The sequence below is a fragment of the Malaclemys terrapin genome, chromosome 2, assembly GCF_027887155.1.
Source record: "Malaclemys terrapin pileata isolate rMalTer1 chromosome 2, rMalTer1.hap1, whole genome shotgun sequence".
NCBI lineage: Eukaryota > Metazoa > Chordata > Testudines > Emydidae > Malaclemys > Malaclemys terrapin.
Genome location: NC_071506.1, coordinates 60013732 through 60034432, shown reverse-complemented (window position 1 = coordinate 60034432; position 20701 = coordinate 60013732). Strand labels below are relative to the sequence as shown.

The 20701-nt window shown below is 39.5% G+C and overlaps 1 protein-coding gene across 1 annotated transcript in view; it reads right to left on the bottom strand.

Moving 5' to 3' along the window:
* ARFGEF1 (ADP ribosylation factor guanine nucleotide exchange factor 1) overlaps positions 1–19388 on the bottom strand; it is a 169575-nt gene extending 150187 nt beyond the window's left edge. The window contains exon 1 of the mRNA XM_054018001.1: positions 18776–19388. Coding sequence (XP_053873976.1) covers positions 18776–18899 — 124 coding nt within the window. The 5' untranslated portion in view covers positions 18900–19388. The remainder of the gene's footprint in view (positions 1–18775) is intronic.
* Positions 19389–20701: the final 1313 nt, after the last annotated feature.

Genomic DNA, 20701 nt, shown 5'->3' with positions numbered 1-20701 from the left:
AGGTTCTACTGTAGAGTCTTTGCACTAGATTTTGTACATCTTTTTGCTAGCTAGGAGGGTACACTAAAACTATATATACATATTTATTTAATCAATTATATGGCTTAATATTTTCAGATTCTTATTAACTGTACTTTTTTTGTAGGTTAGAAAATGGTGACTGATATATTGCTTATTTACTAGAATAATTAACTTTTAGCCCATGATTTCTGTCAAGCTGTATTAGGATGGTAACTGGAATTTAATTAAACATTGAAAACAGCATCTAATTTCTTTTATTAAATAAAACAACCTTAAACATTTTGGATACTTTAAACCTCTTATCAAAACATTTTTGATATTAACTATAATGATTTATTAAACAGAAGGATTAATTGTAGTCAGCGAATTAAACTGTAGTCAGCTTGGGAAAAGTTTCAAATATGCTTAAGTGAAAGTGATTGGAATTTAAACTCCTAGTCTTGCCTAAGTCTCTTGAAAATGAGATGGTCTTCTAAGTAACAGATGACCTATTGTGCTATATTATAAGGCCTCACCTCAAAAGTTAGAAGAATCGGGGTGGGGGGGTAGGGAGGAAAATCTTTCTTTAAATAGAAAAGCAGGCTGTAACTCAAAAGATTTGGTTTAGAGACTCATGGATTCAGCATATTTAAAAGTGTTTTAAGAGATTATAATAAGTTTACACAAACATTTTGTATTAAATTCAGATTTCATTTTAAACAGGTATTTTTAAAAAGAAAAAAATGTTCATTTAAACAATAAAAACCCGATTAAAACAAATATATATATAAAAAAATCTATTTTTTTATCCACCTTGTTGGAAACTGTTCAGAATATTACTCCTCAGAAATTCTTTAAAGAAAAAAAAGAGTAAACAACTTATGCTAAACTCTCTTAAAGAGAAACAGAACAACACTACAATTTGAAGTGGCATACAAACTAGAAACATTCCTTAAATCATGCTCTAGATCTATGTAGTCGAGTTTTTCTTTAGCCATGGTTATGTATGATTATTTTGGCCTAATTCTAGCTGTAGAAATAAAAATAAAGAAAAATATGACAGCACTATTAAGAGTAGATTACAGATTACTGAGAATCAACAACCTGTCACTACAATGCAGTGCTAGAATGATCAGTTTACGCAGCAAAGAGGAAAGTGGCCAACTTTCTACACAAAATCAGTTCTGATACATAAGTTCCTATAATGTGTAAATTTCCTAATGTTTAAAGAAATTGGTAGCAAATCACAAAAGTGGCCCTGAATTTGCATTTCAAAGACAACATTACCACAATTCTTATGCGCCAATTATTTCTCCAATCAGGACTTGAAAAACCCTCTCAACCTAGGGTGACCATATGTCCTGATTTTATAGGGACAGTCCCGATATTTGGGGATTTTTCTTATATAGACACCTATTACCTCCCCTCCCCCATGCCCCCATCCCGATTTTTCACACTTGCTATCTGGCCAGCCTATCTCAACCAGACAAGTGGGTTGAGTTAAGGTGGAAAACCACTAGAGATGAAAGATTACAGAGTGGTCAAAGGAACAGTGGCACTTGGAAAGGGAAAGAAAAGGTAGGAAATACACTTTTTCCAGAAAGGGAGCGAGGAGCTACACAAGCAGAGTGTCAAAAAGCCTCTGCTCTATTACAAAAGGAGCAGGAAACAGAATGGCATAGATGCCACTTTTTCTTTAAGTTAAAGGGGTGAGTAAAAAAGCAGGAACAGAGAAGTGGAGCAACTGAATGCAGAATTCTTGATTTGAACTTAAGAAAGCAACATACAACTCAGGAGATCCAGTACAATCTTGGCACCTCCTATTCTTCTCTAATACATCCAACAGACTGGAAGACAAAGCTGCTCCAGATCCATCTGATTGCCGACTCTCTATACGTGCTCATGTGTCTCTAAATCCATTTTCCCATTGTTATGGTAAAAAACCTGATATCAACAAAATAAAAGCTTTTAATTCCTATTGCTGGGGTAATCTCACTAGCATACATCTAAATTTGTAGATATGTATCTACTTATAAGGACAGTAGTGCACTCAAGTATCACATCTTAAATGAAAAGAAGAAAACAACAATAAAATAAATTAAACACAGTCAAGTGTCCCAGAAGTTCAACTAAAATTATCCTTACTATAATAAAGTTACAGGCAAGTCCTCTCTGCCCTAACATAAAATTCTGCCCATCTTTCAAACTTATACACCTCTACCCCGATATAACGCGAGCCGATATAACACGAATTCGGACAGAACGTGGTAAAGTAGCGCTCCGGGGAGGCGGGGCTGCACACTCCGGCGGATCAAAGCAAGTTTGATATAACCGTGTTATAGGTGAAACCACGTAAGATTTTTTGGCTCCCGAGGACAGCATTATATCAGGGTAGAGGTGTACCTATATAGTGTTCTACTCTGAGGGTATGTCTTCACTGCACAGTTAGCCCAGGCTATGGCCCTGGCATTGCCCCAACTCTCCTTCCACCCACACAGAAAAACCTCTAACCTGAACTTGAGGATGCTTTAAGCCCAGCCTAGCAGGCATGGTTGAAGATACTGTCTTGAGCACAGATTTTCCTTCACCCCAGGCTGACAACCTGACTACTTTGCAGAAGAACCCATACTAATCATGCCTGGGTGTTGTTAGTCCTCCAATCCTATTCCATAATAGCACCTGAGCTATACTTTTTGTCTAAGTTCTCCTTTCTTTCAGACCTTGCTTTTAACCGCATGTTTGCCTGCTCCATTTCTGCTGTACTTCCACAGCAACTGGACAGAGAAATGCCTCTCCTGTGTTGCTGGCTGGCCAGAAGCTGACACTAGCCTCCTAGTAAAATTGTGATGTGATGTCAGTAAGACCTATAAGAGCATTTCCACACAGAAGCCCAGGAAGGACAGACAAGTTCAACAATACACTGCAAATAAATTCATAGAATGGTCCAGTTTAATATACCAGTAAGAACCACAAGATATCCTTCTAGAAATCCAGCCCAGCACACAGGCTATTATTGCACCATTGAGGATGCAGCCATGTCGGTCTGGCACAGGTAGGGTTCTGCAGTGAGGATGCTCCCCCAGACTAGACTAGCCTGGGTTAACTCTGCAGTGAAGACATACCTTAAGTGCTTGCTGCTGTCTGTTATAAAGCTTCATTTTCACCAGTCTGCAATTCAGCCATTGAAAGTTTAGTTTACTGCTATCCACCACTTTCCCAGTGTGCACATGATGCAATATAGCATTCCTTTCAAAACCTTGACTTATTAACCAAATGAGGAAAACTGGGAAAAAAAAAAAAAAGATAATTTTCTTGCTTTTGTGACTAAGTTGTAATCTTATTTCTACCACCTATTCACCTTCTATTATCATCTGAATGTACAGTGCCATACCCAGGAGTGTCCTACAGAATATGTAGCAACAACTGTACTAATTTTACAAGCCTTGCAACAGAACTACCACATCTTTGAGAGGCATAAAAAACAAAGAATTAAGTCACCTTTGTTTAAAAGACACTGCAGTTAATGTATTTTCAATACATGCAGTAAATACCGCATCTTAGCAAAAATGGAATAGTCATATTCAAACTGTAGAAGTGCTTTCCATTTACCTCTCAACTAAAAATACAAAATAAGGACCAAAACTTTATCACCTTGCTCATGCAGGTAGCCCCACTGATTCATATGTTTTACTTGTGATTAAATTCACTGTACAAGATTAAATTTAAAAACACTAGTATTAAAAATAGTTGCACAACTTGCCCATGACATTATAAAATAGAACCTATTAAACAGTTATAGTAAATGGGACCACAGCCATTTAGAAAAGGCACAACTGCGAATGCGATAAGGTGAATGCTTCCTTCAACTCAAAGTGGAGTTCCAGCTAGAAGCTGCAGCAGACCTATACCAACCATCTTGACCTTCGTCTTGCCATTGGAGTTCTATAGTCGTTGCCGAGAGAGAAGGTGTAGGGCCTATGGCAACCCCTTCCTTCTTTGTTTTACCTAGGCGTACACAGCGTAGGTCTGCGCTCCATGGTGGCTTGTCCTGGGGGGGAAGGACCCATGCTTTCAGCAGCAGCTCAGTCCAAGCAGCCCTATTTAGGGGTGGCCTGCATGCCCCAACTCGGCAAAGGCCCTAGAAAAGGTGGGCTAATAAAAGCTCCCTTCCAACTTCTTCTTCCCTGGCTCTAAACTAATCATTGCTTGTTGGAATTTTCGCACTATGTTAACCGGATTTGAACTAAAAGACCATGAACTTCGGAAAACAGCCATAATTGATAGAGAACTAGATCAACTGGGAGTCGATATTGCACTCATCAGTGAGAGGAGACCAGAAACTAGATCATTAAATGACGTAACTACCATTTCTCCTGGTATTAGAAACCTGAAAATGAACCAAAAATATATGTGTTGGATTAGCGGTCAAGAAGTCTGTCCTCAGTGCAAGTACCGCTCTGGTATTTATCAATGACAGGCTCACGCAGCTGGATGTGAATATGAACTCAGGAACCCTGACTCTTCTGTTCATCTACGGACCAACACTTGACTACTCCAAACAGCTGAATTCTATTCTCAACTGGAACAAATCATAAAGAATGTCCCCATAAGGAACGGACTTGCTGTTCTCGGTGATTTCAGTACCCATGTGGATAAGAGCAATGGGACATATTATTGGCCAACATAGCACAGGTAGCCTCAACAAAAATGGCCAGCGTGTCCTTGAGCTTTGTACTCTTATGAGCTATAGTTTCAAATATTTATTTTGCTGGCAGCAGCAAGGAATGCCTGCTCAGGACACTGGCATCACCTTGATCTCATCCTGATCCGTTGAAGAAACATTCACAATGTACTGCATGCTCGATCAATGCATAGCGCTGACCATGCCCTTCTCAGCACCAAGCACATCTTTAAAAGATTCATCATGGAAAGCCAAATGGCAAACCTTGCCTCCACATTACTAACATGAAGGACTGACTCTTGTGCAAATTTTCAATTTGCATTTGAGCGTGTTTCTAAAAATGATCAACTTGATTCCCCTGATTCTGACGCTTTGTAGAAAAATTTCAAGAATAAGATAGTGGTTACTGCCAAAGATGTCTATGGAACAACAACAAAAAACCAACCTGATTGGTTTGCAGCATCTGAACATCTGCTGCTCCCACTCATAGAAAAGAAAAAGTAAGGTCACCTAACTTTACTTCAACAACCAACTAAGTAGAAAACTCTTAAGTTCAAAGAGGCTAAAACTGCAGTCCAGAAAACCACCAGAGAATGTGTCCAAAAGTATTGGCAAGAACTGTGCAAAAAGATTAAGACACGCTTTGAAAAGAGGGGACATTGGTGGTACCAACGATGGAATCAAATAATTACTTAATTCAATTTGTAAAAAGAATGCAAACCTGAAAGCAAAAGAGGGTGCCATCCTGAATCGCAGGCAACAACAACTTGACCAATGGACTGAGCATTATAAAGAACTCAACTCAAAGGATGCCATCATCTGTGATACTGCCTTAGCTGCCATCCCCCAGCTTCTAACAATGCAGGAGCTGGACCAAACATCAACTCTTGAAGATGTAAAGAAAGCTATCAAAGAGATTGCACCTGGAAAAGCAACAGGCAACGATCTGATACCTTTGGAGCTCCTAAAAGCAGGGGGAAAAAGCTTGCAAGGGATATCCACTCACTTCTCTGCACCTGCTGGGAAGAAATCCTTGAAGTCACTTGGGACTAGCAGATCAATAACAAGATCCTTGAGAGAACTAACCTACAGTCTATGCAGACTTTGCTAGAGGCTCATGGGTTTCGTTAGCTGGGGCAGATGACGCGTATGCCTCAAGATAGTCTCACGAAGACTGTGCTTTATGGCCAACTCCAAGAACTGCCCGCAACGTAGAGGAACTGTCAAAATTTCAATACAGCGACAAGGTCAAGCAAGATCAAGAAATTCAGTGCTCCCACTGACAACTGGGAGAACCGTGCCCACAATCGCTCAGTCTGGAGAAGCTAGGTTAAGGCTAGTGCAGTCATTGGGAGAGCTATCAGGGAGCCCAGGCTGAGGCCCACAGGTGAGCCAGGAAGCAGAGTGTGCTCTAAGCTCCCTCTGGCAAGGGGACCTGTGGGGAGGTCTGCCGCTCGCGCATTTGGCTCTTCCCCCACACTAGTGTCAAGCACCACTGACTGACTGACTTAGTCATGTTTCTTTTAATCTGCCAAGATGTTGCATGGCCATATTAAACAGTTAGAGTAACAAAGACCATTATTTCAATAACACCTAATTATCTTTTCTTAAATGTGTCTGGAAAGCCTATGAAACGGTTTACATCAGTGATTCTCAAACTTTCTGCAGAGCTGCTTCTGTTACAGCGATGAAGCATTCGTCAGTCTTCGAACGGTACTCCTGTTAGTTGCAGGCAAAATCGACACTCATGGTTCCCAGAGGCTGTTTAGATCAACTAAAAAATAATAATAAATAATAATAAAAAAACCCACCACCAAACCACACACGCCAAGCTGCAGCAAAATCTTTCTGCATCCTGCATTTCATGTCAGATGCTTCTTCTGTTTCTAGATAAACACATGACCAAATCTGAGAATGACACCAAAACTGGATGAGTAACAAATGTTACAGAAACAAACTGCAGAGATTAGAACAGTGAAGACTGAAAGCAATGATTATTAATAATAAAAATATTAATAAATGAAAGATTTCTATACCAAGAGGAAATAAGTACAGATAAAAGACAGTGGATGTGACCAAGAAGCTACACTCATCTCGGTATTGTAAGGTTATTTTCATTCTCTCACTGTAATGTTATCTTAATATCTTTTCCTATAACGAAGTGCAATAGCTGACACAGTGAAAACATGAGATCAGAAAGGATCTTTAAGTAAGCCACAAGATGAAAAGTTATCTAAACCAGTGACTCTTAAGTTATTTCAACTCAAATGATTATTACCGGTATTTAAAGTACATGAATGCCAGTAACTGAGCACTCATAAGAAATCTTTTATCATATCAGTGTGTACATGCTATACAGAGTGGGAGGAAAAATCCAAAAAAGAAAACCATGTTTATTTGAAGACAGTTGTAAACAGTAATAAAGTTTTTAAAGTATACACTTTAATACAATATTGGTTAAGTTTTAGAAGTGTATTTAGTAATACTACATTTGACGCAAAACTGCAAAAATGTTTTCACAAGTCCCTCAAATTAAAAAAAACTGGGATAGAAGACTTTTTTGATTAAAAAAGTTACAAATATTACAAAAAGTAAGATGGACATTATAGTCAATACTGTTAGAACAATGATATCCGTTTAGCAGCATAATAAAAAATAAGAACAGAGCAAGGACTATGTGCTGTTTCACTGCAAGTAATTTCAATGCTAGCTACATAAAACTTGCTATGGTTAGAGCATGACCCTATTTTATAACCGTACCACTTCTCCACACAAGAGAGATGGTATTGCAAAAGCGTGTGTGTTGTTATAGCTAAAGTAAAATATATAAAGGAACTAAATAAACATAGAAAAGAAGAATGAGAAGAAATGGGAGTTAAGAAGAACGTTATGGAAGTCTGATCAGTGCTACTGCTGCTGTGTGAGGATTCTTTCCATACCCCCACCAGTGCTTAACCACCCTGACAGTTAGGAAGTTTTTCCTAATGGGCAACCTAAACCTCCTTTGCAGCAATGTAAGCCCATTGCTTCTTGTCCTATCCTCAGAGGTTAAGAAAAACAATTTTTCTTTTTTACATACTTGAAAACTATTATGTCCCCTCTCAGTTTTCTCTTTTCCAGACTAAACAAACCCAATTTTTCAATCTTCCCTCATAGGTCATGTTTTCTAGACCTTTAATCATTTTTGTCTCTCTTCTCTGGACTCTCTCCAATTTGTCCACATCCTTCCTAAAATGTGGCACCCAGAACTGCCAACAACAATACTCCAGTTGAGGCCTAATCAGTGCGGAGTAGAGCGGAAGAATTACTTCTCGTGTCTTGCTTACAACACTCCTGCTAATACACCCCAGAAAGACATTAGCTTTTTTTGTGCAACTGATTGTTCCTTCCTAAATGGAGTACTTTGCATTTGTCCTTATTGAATTTCATCTTATTTACTTCAGACCATTTCTCCAGCTTGTCCAGATCATTTTGAATTTTAATCCTATCCTCCAGAGCACTTGTAACCCCTCCCAGCTTGGTATCATCCGCTAACTATACAAGTATACTCTCTATGCCATTATCTAAAGCATCGATGAAGATATTGAACAGAACCAGACCCAGAACTGATCTCTGCGGGACCCCACTCATTTTGCCCTTCCAGCATGACTGTGAACCACTGATGATTACTCTCTGGGAACGTTTTTCCAACCAGTTTTGACCCACCTTATAGTAGCTCCATCTAGGTTGCATTTCCCCAGTTTGTTTATGAGAAGGTCATATGAGACAGTATCAAAAGCTTTACTAAAGTTAAGATATGCCACGTCTACCACTTCCTTCCTATCCACAAGGCTGGTTACCCTGTCAAAGAAAGCTATCAGGTTGGTTTGACACAATTTATTTTTGACAAAACCACGCTGACTTACATCTTCTAGATGTTTGCAAATTGATTGCTTAATTATTTGCTCCATTGTCTTTCTGGGTACAGCCATTAAGCTGACTGGTCTGTAATTCCCTGGGTTGTCCTTATTTCCCTTTTTATAGATGGGTACTATATTTGCCCTCTTCCAGTCTTCTGGAATTTCTCCTGTCTTCCATGACTTTTCAAAGATAATCATTAATGGCTCAGATATCTCCTGAGTCAGCTCCTTGAGTATTCCATTCACTTGTGCAATGAAGCCACATGCTTGATGAAGTACACTAAAACTTTACTTCTATTTTTAATATAGTAAAACCTCCCGCAAACTCCTCCCCCACTACACATACTGAAGCTGCCATAAAGATAGATTGTTTCCTCCCTCAACGAAAAAAAAAATTGTCCCCACAACAACAGTGAATATTTTTCACAGATTAATAGGTTATAAAAGCAGAAGGGACCATTGTGATTATGTAGTCTGACCTGCATGATACAGGGCATAGCATGTCCCCGAATTAATTCCTGTTTGAACTAGAGCTGGTCTTTTAGAAAACATCCAATCTTGATTTAAAAGTTTACATAAATGGAAAAGCCACCGCAACTCTGAGTAAATTGTTTCAATGGCTAATTATCCTCACTGAAAAAATTATGCATAGTTCTAATTTGAATTTGTTTGCTTCACCTTCCAGCCTTTGGATCCTGTTATCCATTTGTCTGATAGAGTGAAGAGTTCTCTATTATCAAATTTCTATTCTCCATGTAGAGTACTGTACTTATACACTGTGATCAAATCAACCCTTAACCTTCACTTTGATAAACTAAAACAGATTGAGCTCATTGGGTCTTTCACTATAGGGCATGTTGTCCAAACCTTTCATTATTTGCGTGGCTCTTCTCTGAACCCCCTCCAATTAACATCCTTCTTCAACTGTGGACATAGTATCCCATTATCGGTCACACCAATACCAAATAGATGTTACATGACTTGTGTCTTTTCCTACTCAATATTCCCCTAGTTATGCATCCAAGGATTGCCTCAGCCCCTTTGGCCAGAATCACACTGGGGGCTCATGTCCAGCTGATTATATACACCATGATCTTCAACTCCTTTTCAGAATCACTGCTTCCCAGGATAGAATCCTCCATCATGTATGTATATGGCTTATATTCTTTGTTCTGGACGCATAACTTTACGTATGGCCATCCTAAAACAAACACTGATTATCTGCGCTTCAGTTACCAAGCGATTGCGCTGTATCAGTGACTGTCCTCTTCATTATTTACCCCTCCCCCAATCTGTGTGCAGGGCCAGAAACCTGGGAAGTCACCCTGGGCATCAACTTCCAGGGGAAAGAATGGGCAGGCACTTGGCCATTTTGGGGGGGGGGTTTGGCTGTTGCCCTAGGCATCAACATCTGAGCTGACAGGTGCTTAGCTGCTCTTCCCCTTCTCCTCCTGGGCCCCCAAAATCTGCTATGCTTCGCCTTTTTTTCCTTCTTTTTTGTGCTCAGCTGCTTGGGGAGTGCCAAAAATATTTTCTACTATGGGCAGCAAAACACCTAGGGTCAGCTCTGTTTGCACGTCATCTGCTAAATTTATCAGTAATGATTCTTGTTTTCTTCCACATCACTTATATAAACATTAAATAGTGCAGGGCCAAGAACTGATGCCTGAAGGACCCCACTAGAAACACACCCACATGATGATTTCCCATTAACAACTACATTTTTGAGATCTATCAGTTAGCCAGTTTTTCATCCACTTAATAAGTGGCATGTTGATTTTGTATCGTTCTAGTTTCTTAATTAAAATGTCATGTGGTACTGAGTCAAATACCTTCCAGAAGTCTATTACATCACCACTTATTTTTAATCAACCAAATTTATAATCTAAACAAAAATTTAAAAAAATTTAAAAAAAAAAAAAAAAGAAGATATCAAGTTAGTTTGACAACATTTATTTTTCATAAACCCATGCTGACTGGCATCAATTATATTACTTCCCTTTAATGAGTTCCATTCCAGCTATTCCATTATTTTGCTCAGGACTGAGCCTATAATTGCCCAGTTACTCTTTTTAAATGCTGATAAAACATTAGCTTTCTTCCAGTTCTCTGGAACTTCCCCAGTGTTACAAGAGTTATTAAAAAAAAAAAAAAATCAACATTAAATAGTGCAGAGCACTCTTTGACCAGCACTTTTAAAAATTATTGGATACAAACCACCTGAACCCACTGATTTTAAAATGTCTAGCTTTAGTAGCTGCAGGGTAACATCCTCCTTAGTTGGAATGGAAAGTATTCCATCACCACATGCTATGACTACATCACCTGGCTTTGTTCCAAATACAGAACACTCATTGAGCACTTCTGTCTCTTTTGTATCATTACTGATAGCTACCATTTCCCTCTAGTAATGGACGAATACTAGTTAGGTTTCCTTCTTTCCTAATACAATTTAAAAACTCTTCATTGTTCTTATCTCTGCTAGCAATAGATTTCTCCTTATGTCCTTTTGCTTCCCTCATCAATTTTCTATAATTCCTAGCTTCCGATTTATATTCATTACTATGAATTTCCCCCTTCGTCTATTTGTTAAAAATGTTTTTTGTTTATTTTATAATCTAGTAAAGTGCTCTTAAACAATTATTCCCAGTTATTCACATTGTTCTGTTTAATTCTCTCTCAGAACTGATTTGGCTCATAATTGTTTTCAGCATTGTGAAACTAGCCCCTTTCAAGCAGATGGATATACATCATTGTTTTGGACTTTATCAAAATGTGCAAACAGAACCATGTCATGATATCTTGTATCTAATCTACCACTAATTTTTAGTATGTGATCAACTCCTCATCATCCATCTAGATGATTTCTAATATAGAATTACCACATATTGGATGCAACACTTTTTGAGTTATGAAATCATCTTCTATAATTTTTAGAAATTGCAATAACAATTTAGTACTGGCAGCATGAGACTTCCAGTATACATCACTCAGACTGAAGTCCCCATGGTAACACAGCTTTTTTTTTTAACCACTCCTGTTTGTCAATTTTCATTGGCCACTGAGCAGTAAGCCAGTCATTTTTAAATCAAGTGCTGTTACAGTATTACCTCCAGTGCCGTTTTTTTCTGAAGGACTCCAGGAAAACGTGGCTCATCGCACATCTGATTTCACCAGTCAGAGAGAGAGAGCAGAGTTTTTAAAATATTCCAATTTGGAATATCCCCATACATTAACAACATACCCAGAATCAGTGCCACTATAATTTTAAAAAATGAAAATGCAGGAGGAGGTAGAAGAAGTAGATAGTGAGACTGAAGAACAAAAGGAGTAAAGATAAGAGCAAATGGGGGAGAAAGACAGAAGAGTAAGGAATGAGGTAGTAAGATGAGGAAAAATGTGCTGGTAGGGAACACAGAAAAGAAGATTTCACATTTTCTTTTTCCTAGTCAAAGATGATTCATTGTTAGAAACAGATGCAGTATAGTCACAAGACAACTTTATCATTTAAGTTTAAACATTCCAATTAGCCCTACTTCTGTTTATTATACAGCACTAGCTTCAAAAGTTGAACTTTCTGTGTTACAAAGATGTTTTAAGACAAAGAAATTTAAAATTAGATTCAGAATGTATTGAAAGTCAAGATAAAGAAGGCTTAGAGATATTTTTATATCTTAAATTGAGGATATATTTTATTTTATGCAGTGTGTTGTTATAGACGTCAATACAGGATATTAGACAAGGTGGGTGGGTAATATCTTTTATTGTACCAATTTCTGTTGGTGATAGAGACAGTAAATATGACGGATTTTATTGTAAATACAGAGTTCCAGTTGAAAAACAAAGAGGGTGAAAGTTTCCATTGGCTTTTCATTTTACCAGGACAGCAAAAGATTTGACATGTCTTATCTATTAAATTCTTCCCTACCCACATTTGATCCACACTAACTTCTTATAAAAAATAAACCTAATACAAGACACTGGCTGATCAGAGATTCACAGCCCTTAAGTAACTCTAGAGCAAAAGGAATTAGTATCCCTTTTTCCCTTCAAAGGATTAGCATTGGTCACTGTTATCATTCCAAACAGTCAAGAAATTACTGAATATAGCGTTCAAGATTATGGAGCCTTGTTTTCTAACTACACTTATTTTCCTCAGTCCTGTAAATCTGGCCAACTGGTAGCACTACATCAAGCCTCAGATGTGGTAGCAAACCTGGAAGATAGTTTACTGAGTCAGTGAAGTCTCAGTGTTACTGATAAGTCTTCGGTCTTAGCAAAAGGGGAAGAGAAGAGAAATCGTAATTACACAGTGCCCCTGCTAGCAACAACATGAATATAGCAAGCTCCTTACTTGACATCTCAACTGGAAGAATATTACAACAACAAATGTTGAGGGGGAAGACAGTGACAATATTAACCAATGAGATTTTGTTGCTTCATGCTATCTGAGACATAAGAAACAATATAAAAAACAGAAGAGTCGAACTCATTTTAATAATCTAGCATTAATATATTTTAAAAAGAACTCTGTTTGAATCAGAAGAAGCTATTGGGACAATGTAACTGCAAGGTTTATTATTCTTTTCCTAGCAACACAAGAGTACAAGAGAAAAGATATAATACTTAGAATTACTATCTTTCCGATCAAGCATATAAGCACTCTAAAAACCTGGCCTCAGTATCTAAAAATTAACCACTACGTTTAGTAACAAGGTACAAGGTGTCATTTAAGATAAGAAGCCTGCCAGTGTACACAGGAAAAATAACTAACAACTTTGCAAGAGAATTTATTCCAGAAAAGGCACATGATCTAATTTAGAGATTTAATTTAACTGCACTAGCTTTGAAGAGGACTTATTAAATGCTCTACATATTCATGACATAGCCTTTGGTTTTTATATTGGCCATTATACCTATTACTACACATCTATCCAACTATACCTCCCACGCTAGAAGGTGACCACGTGAAAGAGTTCTACAGTGAAGAGGAGAGGAAGGAGAGCAGAGGAGACCCACCCAGCTCAGCTCTATATTCACAGCTTAAGGTGAAGGTGAGCCAACTCTACCGAGAGGTAGGTTTACTCTAGCTTTTTGTCATTTTCAGAGAACTACACTCAAATCATAATTCTATGCTGATATTTATCACTGTAACAATTGCATGATGTGGTATCTATACTAAATGGTCACACAGTGTGTGCATGTGACATGGCACAAAGGTTGAACAGACCTCCCTGCAGGAGGTTCCACAGCCATGACACCCCTCACCCGGCGGGATCATAAATGGAGGCCTTGCCAACCCAGACAACAGCATGGATTTTTGTGGATTAAATTCCAGGCAAGGTTTTCAGTGTCACCAGTTCAGCAGAGCATGGAACTTCAAGCAGATGAGTAGTTCTTGTTTTGTTTAATTCTATACTGTTTATTTAGAGTTTACAGATTTAAGATGTAGGGAATATGGCCAGAGGTCATTCTAATTTGTGGTTACACAAGTACTGTATATAAACCACAAATGCCAGAAGGGAATCTTATTTTCTGTGAACTCTCTCTCCAGCTATTCAGGTTCACACAGTAACTCAAAAAAGTTTAATACTAAACATTTTATTTCAATTAAAAAGTTAAAATCCTGTTAACGTGCAACTGAAAAATAATGTAAGGATACCCAAGTAGATTAGGCACACATTTCAATTTACCTTAATAATGTAATAATCTGGTAATATAGTTGAAAAACTGAAAATTACAACCACAAAACGGAAGCAATCATTTGCCTACTCCCCACGAAGAATAATGGGAGATCTAATTCTATTGTCTGCATTAGGCAGTAAATTAACAGACCATTCAAAAGATGAACACATTCCTGCTAACATTTTAAAAGATATTGGTGCACAAACAAGTAAACAATGTACAGTTCTTTTGTCGCCTGTGTTCCACGAGAAATAGTAAAGGAGTGTGGGAAAGAATATATGAAATGTTCAGGCTTCTTAGAGGCATTACAAACAATGAATGTAAAAAAAGGGAAAATGTCAAGACTTAATTGACAGTGTTCTGTATGAAGCCCCACACAACTTGGCACACCAAACCAGAATCCAGGTAAAAAGTTTTAATGGGGGGAGGGGGAGTAAAATGGAGTGTAAACACCAGACTTAATTCTGCTGGATTAAAAAACCTAAAGAAAACATAGCTATAAATCAAATCATTTTGTGTGGAAGAAAAAAGGTTCAATTTACATTTTAATAACTGGTAAATGAAGATGTTTACATTAAAAGAACCTCATCTTCACTCCCGGTTGGAAGAAAGAAAACTCAATCATAGTTAACACCCCAGAAAATAGTTTCCTTCATTCACGCTTTTAAAGCGACACACACTACAGAGTAAGATTCTAAGAAAAATGTAATAGTAAAGAATGCCAAGCAATATGTAGGGATTAAAAGTAAGGAGTGACAATATTCCTGTTTTAAAGGTTTTAACTTCCTTTTGTTCACAATAACACCCTGAAATCTCAAAATGTTTTCTTAGTAATTTCTTTGCTTAGCACATGAGTATGCTAAAAGTTTTTTGTTTTTTTATCTTGTTATTTATACATGTTGGGTTCCTGACACTGACCGCATGATTTTAGAAAAACAGAACAAAAGGAAGACCGAAAAATTGTTTTTAGAAACAAAGATGTAAAATGTAAAGCCAGATCTAATATAAGGAACATTAAGTAGAGCAAATATTGGACCCCACCAACCTGACAATTTGAACCAAAAAAATAATTAAATTATTGAAAAAAAAGCAGAGAGGCTTGTCTAATGGTGGCCACATGTACCTGTATGAAGAAAACAGTGTAAACAGCAGCTGGTTATTATGTGCACTTCAAACTCTTTAAAGATAGAGTCTATTATAATCTTACTGTTTAAGATTCACGGTGTCCCCCCACCCCTTCCTTATGCCTTTAGTTGTTCACTTTGAGCAGTAAATGTAAACAGCTGAGTAGGGACCTTCATAGTATATCAGTATTGTATACGTTACACATTTCTAAGGCATCTAAGCATTTGATATTTTTAGCACAGAGCACAGTTAAATAGAAAACATAAAGAGACCAAAAGGTATTCTCTGTCCACCTCCTTTGGTTCCATGGCACACATGTATTTGTTGTTGTTATTAAAGGCTCTCTCCAAAAGGTGGGTCCAAAAACTCCTTGGCTAAAATATTTTTTAGCTTCTGTTTAATATGCAGATCTGTATTAACTACAATATATCCAGCAAAACAAGGACCCAGGCAGAACTAATATTTGGATCAGAGTCACAACGATTTTAATTACAGTATTCTTCTAATCTACTGTCAGCAGATAATATCCTATTATTATATCATTGGCACTACTGTGCTTGGGAAGATCCCAAAATAGTAATGAAAAAGCTTTTTAAAAAATTCATGAAATAATTTAACCAGATCTTCGTGGATTAACTATTCAGACTGACAACAATATTTTAGCTAATTTAAATATATACAATGCATTTTAATAACATTAGGTAAAAGCTAAATACAATTTAACTAAGAAAAACAAAATCAACTCCTCAGCAGATCACCTGCAGTAGCTTTAAATCATTATGTAAGGCCTCACTAAAGTTTCCTTAACAATTGGTTTTAGCACTCAGCATTCAAAAATCCAAGATGGTAATGGTTTTGGTTTTAGAAGCAAGAAGTAAAAACCGAGATTTACATAATTACAATTAAAAGACTTCTATAATAATATGGAGAGGCAGTCCGAGCTGATAGGGGAATAGATTAGGAATCAGAACATTTCTAGGAATCAACCACATTCCTAGCTCTGCCACTGATGTGGTGTGGGTGAGACATCTCACTCCATGCCTCAGTTTCCCCATCTGTGAAATGGGGAAAATGATATTTCCCTTCCTTTGTAAAGCATTTAGACATCTATGGATGAAAACGGCTATTCAAGAGCTAAATATCACTGTTATAATTAGAAAATGGGGCCATAAAAATGTTGAGTCCCCAAACAATCACCCATTAAGGTTTTTATTGCATCAGTCTGAACATTTTTTACAGTAAAAACACTATAATTTATTAATATCATTTGTTTGATTATCCTATTCAAAAGACCCATGAAGTCTTTATATTTTATATATTAGATAATATATACAATCTTGTATTGCCCTTATCTCTCTCACCCTCCTGTCCTCTGCCGTCTTCACACCCATGTGTCATGTCTTGTCCCTATTTAGATGCCAATCTTGGAATTAGAACCACAGTTGAAGGTTTCAGTAAAGCTCAACACTGACACAGTAATCAATGGGGGTCATTGTGAGTACGGGTCTGCCAGCACAGATCAGTTTGCATGATCAGGATATTAGACTGCAAGATATTTAGGGCAATAACTGTTTATATTTTTATAGCACCTAACACAATGGGACCAACATCCTGGTAGTAGAATCTGGATGCTCCAGGGATACAAATAAATAATTCAATTTCTGAAATAAAGTGTAATTTCATGAAGTTTCCTACTGTCCAATTAATTCCACATAAGATGGTCTGGATATAAACTCCGTTTTTTAAACTGCATGCTTTATATTTAGTTTATTTACAACTTAAATAAATTCAATTAAGAGTAAATGCGTAATCTATCTTGTAAGTCAAATGGACATTATCTCACTTTTGTCTTTTTTTTTTTTAAAAACTATAACTGAAAGATTAGAGATTAAATACTTTCTTCAATTTGTTTACGGTGTGTGTTTGACAGCAGCTTCTGAATAGCCAATTTCACTATGTCCAATTTCCTGTTGGTCAGAGTATATCACAAAGGAGACAAATATTTTATTTTTAAAAAGGAAAATGTGATTTTAAAGTGACAAAAGTAGCAGAAAGACTCATGAGCTGGTATAGTACATGAAACTACTTGCAATTGATTTTTTTTAAAGTAAATTTCAGGTTAATTATGTCCTTTTAATTAAATCTACTTAAAATAAACATATTACCAAAAATTCATAAGATAAAATCACTTCAACAACACTGACAGTATTGCCAATTTAAAGATAAAAAGACTACATCCAAACAAATCAAAGGTAGATTTTCTTCCAATTAAATGATACATTGATCTTTATGAATGTGCGGTCATTTCTCAGTCCAGAACTCAGTACCTGGGCCTGTGCTCATTACACCATGATATTTAAGCCAAAATGCATGTTTCATACATCCAACCCTTTTTTCTTCTCAGTATCTCCTCACCTATACAGTCAGCTGTGTCACACACCTAATACTTCGCTCATCTTGAGCAACATAAACATCTCCACTATACACTCAGCTGTCAGACAACTAACACCTCACTCATCTAGAGCAACATGAACATCCCCACAATGTATCTCCCTTCACTGTGGTTGCATTAACTCTGCAATACATGAAAGAAACCCCGTTTCCTAGCAGCTATTTTTCTCTCCATACACACACTACAGGAGGTTCCTTTTAGACAGCTATCGACTGAATCTCCTCCACCCTCATTCTTCCTCTCTATAGAATAGCTTCCTAATTCAAGAACAGATATCAATTTTAAACGTGGCCTGAGTGTCATTGTCTCTTGTTTTCCATCATCCCCTTTTCTTTCTCTTCCCTCCCCCTTTATCGCTGCCTGTCACCTGCTCCCTCCCCGGCGGCCTTGTTCTTCCAGGTCAGCTCAGAGTACACACACCTTCTTCTCTGCCTATTCATCCTGGGCTTGTGGGGCCGTGATACCCCGCCAGTCAACCGACTGCATCCTTTCCCCTCGCTGTCAACAAGGGGCAACCTCTCTCTCTCCGAGATCCAAACACACCGGTAGTTGCTTGCAGTGTAATAACCAAAAGCCTTTGGTTCCCCCCACACACACACCCCCCACACACACATACCTCTTTTCTTCCCATCCCCAGCACCACAAACACGAGCACGGCCCCATCTTCTGCTTGATCACAAAGGCCTGTCTTACACCGCCTTTCTATCACCAGCCCCCAGCTAACCCTCCTTCTCCCTCTCCAATCCCTCCATCAGCCCCCTCCGCTCCCCAACGCCTGTGGTGCACCCCCAGATCATTCTCCCTTTCCCAGATCAACGAACGGCCCCCACCGCCGCCTTGTCTCCCCCATCACCCGGCTTAGGGAAAGGGGGGCCTCAGGGGAGGGGAGTCAGCCCAGGGGCACCGCCTGCCCGCTCCCTCCCCGGCTCTCACCTAAGGCCACCTCACAGGCTTTGCGCAGCTGGGAGTGATGCGCCTTCTTCACCTCCTTGTCGGCCAGGATCTTCTCCAGAGCCCGGGTCAGGAACATGTTCTTCGTCTTCTTGCCTTCATACATGGGAGCGATCGGGGGGACCGGCCGCTCCCGCCGGGGGGAGGCAGCGGGGACCGGGCAAGGCGGGCACTCGGGCGGCTGCAAGTCCGGAACTGGGGCCGCCCGGCCGCTGGGGGCGGAGAGGGGGGAGTGGAGCAGGTCACCGCGCCGTGAGCGAGGCCCCCGGGGACGGGCCCGGCCTGGGCGCTGCAGCCCCGCTCGGCAGGTAGCTCTGACCGCGGCGCTCTCAGCCCCGGAGTCGCCCGCCCGCACCAGCCTCCATTAGCGGCGGCGGCAACAACCTGCGCTCGCCATGTTGGAAGGAAACGACGTCAGGGCCGCGGCCGAAGGGCTGCAGAGGAGGAAGCGGCGGCGCGATACCCCAACCCGGCAGAAAGGCGGAGGGAGGGAGCGGGCAGAGCCGCGACGCTACGGCGGCTCAGTAGGGACTCGCCTCCTGCCCGCCCTGTGGGTGCGCTGCGCGCCACAGGTGCGGAGGGAGGGGAAAGGGCTGGGGAGAGGGGGGCGCTGCCACCTGGGAGCTACTTCAGCAAAGGGAGCGGCAGCACCGCCCCCTCCGGGCGGCGAGCGAGCCTGCCTTAGGCAGCGCTACCCTTCACTGGGGGAGAGACTCCCTCAGGCTGCTCTGCCCCCTACCACCACCCTCTTCCGGGGAGAGACTCCCTCGGACAGAGCTGCTCCTCCCCCCTCCCCAATGTTTCACCCTGGCTACAGCAAGAGAGTCCTTCAGGGAGACTGCCCCAGGTCTCTCCCTGCTTAGGGGATAAAACTCTTTTGGGCAGACCTGCTTGCCCGGCTCTCCCCAGCAGGAGGAAGTTGGGACTCTCTCGGGCAGGCCCTCTAATGATAGAGGTATTTGTGTCAATGATATGATGTATCTTCTGCGTTCATACTGTCCCAGCCTCTCAGCCCTTCACTTTGATCTGAGATATAACTCGCAGGTGCAGGGGTAGGGAGCGTGTTTATATATTTGCAAATTGTGCATGATACTAATGAGGACTGAGGAGGACCACCAGGACTTTTTCTTATTAATACTAAATAATATTACTGTGCACTTCTAAAGTGTTTTTTTTTTTGTCCAAAGACCTCGAAGCATTTTACAAACATTCAATCTTTCTGAACAGTTGCTTTTTCTTTGCCATTGATACCAAGATTACCCTACCCCCTTAAAGTCCCATTTTAAATACGTTATTTCACATTATTCCATCAATGTTAACATCTCTCCTCTCTTTAGTGTGCAGTGAGATATGAAAAACAAAGCCTAAACTAAAAAGCGCTGCTGTAATTTTTTGCACCACTATATGATTAAATGGTGTTTTTTGTGTTTTAATTGTTGTCTATGTTTATTTTCTTAAACCTCATTCCCCTCGGGTAGGGATGGTATCTTTTTCATATTCTGTAGAAGCATAAGGTCAGCTCTCAACAAATGCTAAGTAACAATAAATAACAGTAAGGCCCAAATTTTGCACTCAGAATTAGTACAAATGTATCTAACGGTAGGATTTGACCCTGACTAAGTCCAGGTCTACACTAGGAGAATTTTGCTGGCATTCCCGTATGGTGCTCGTAGTGTGGACGCAGCCTATACCAACAAAATGTACTTTTGCTGGCATAATTTATTCTTGCCCCCCACCCCACCCCGAGCAAAATAAGATATACTGGCAAAAGCACACTTTGCTTTATAACGGTATATACTGTATAACTATGTCTATACTAGGGGCTTTTGCTGGCACAGCTACATCAGTCACAAATCACACCTATAACTGTCATGGCTATCCCAGCAGCAGTTTGTAGTGTAGACCTCG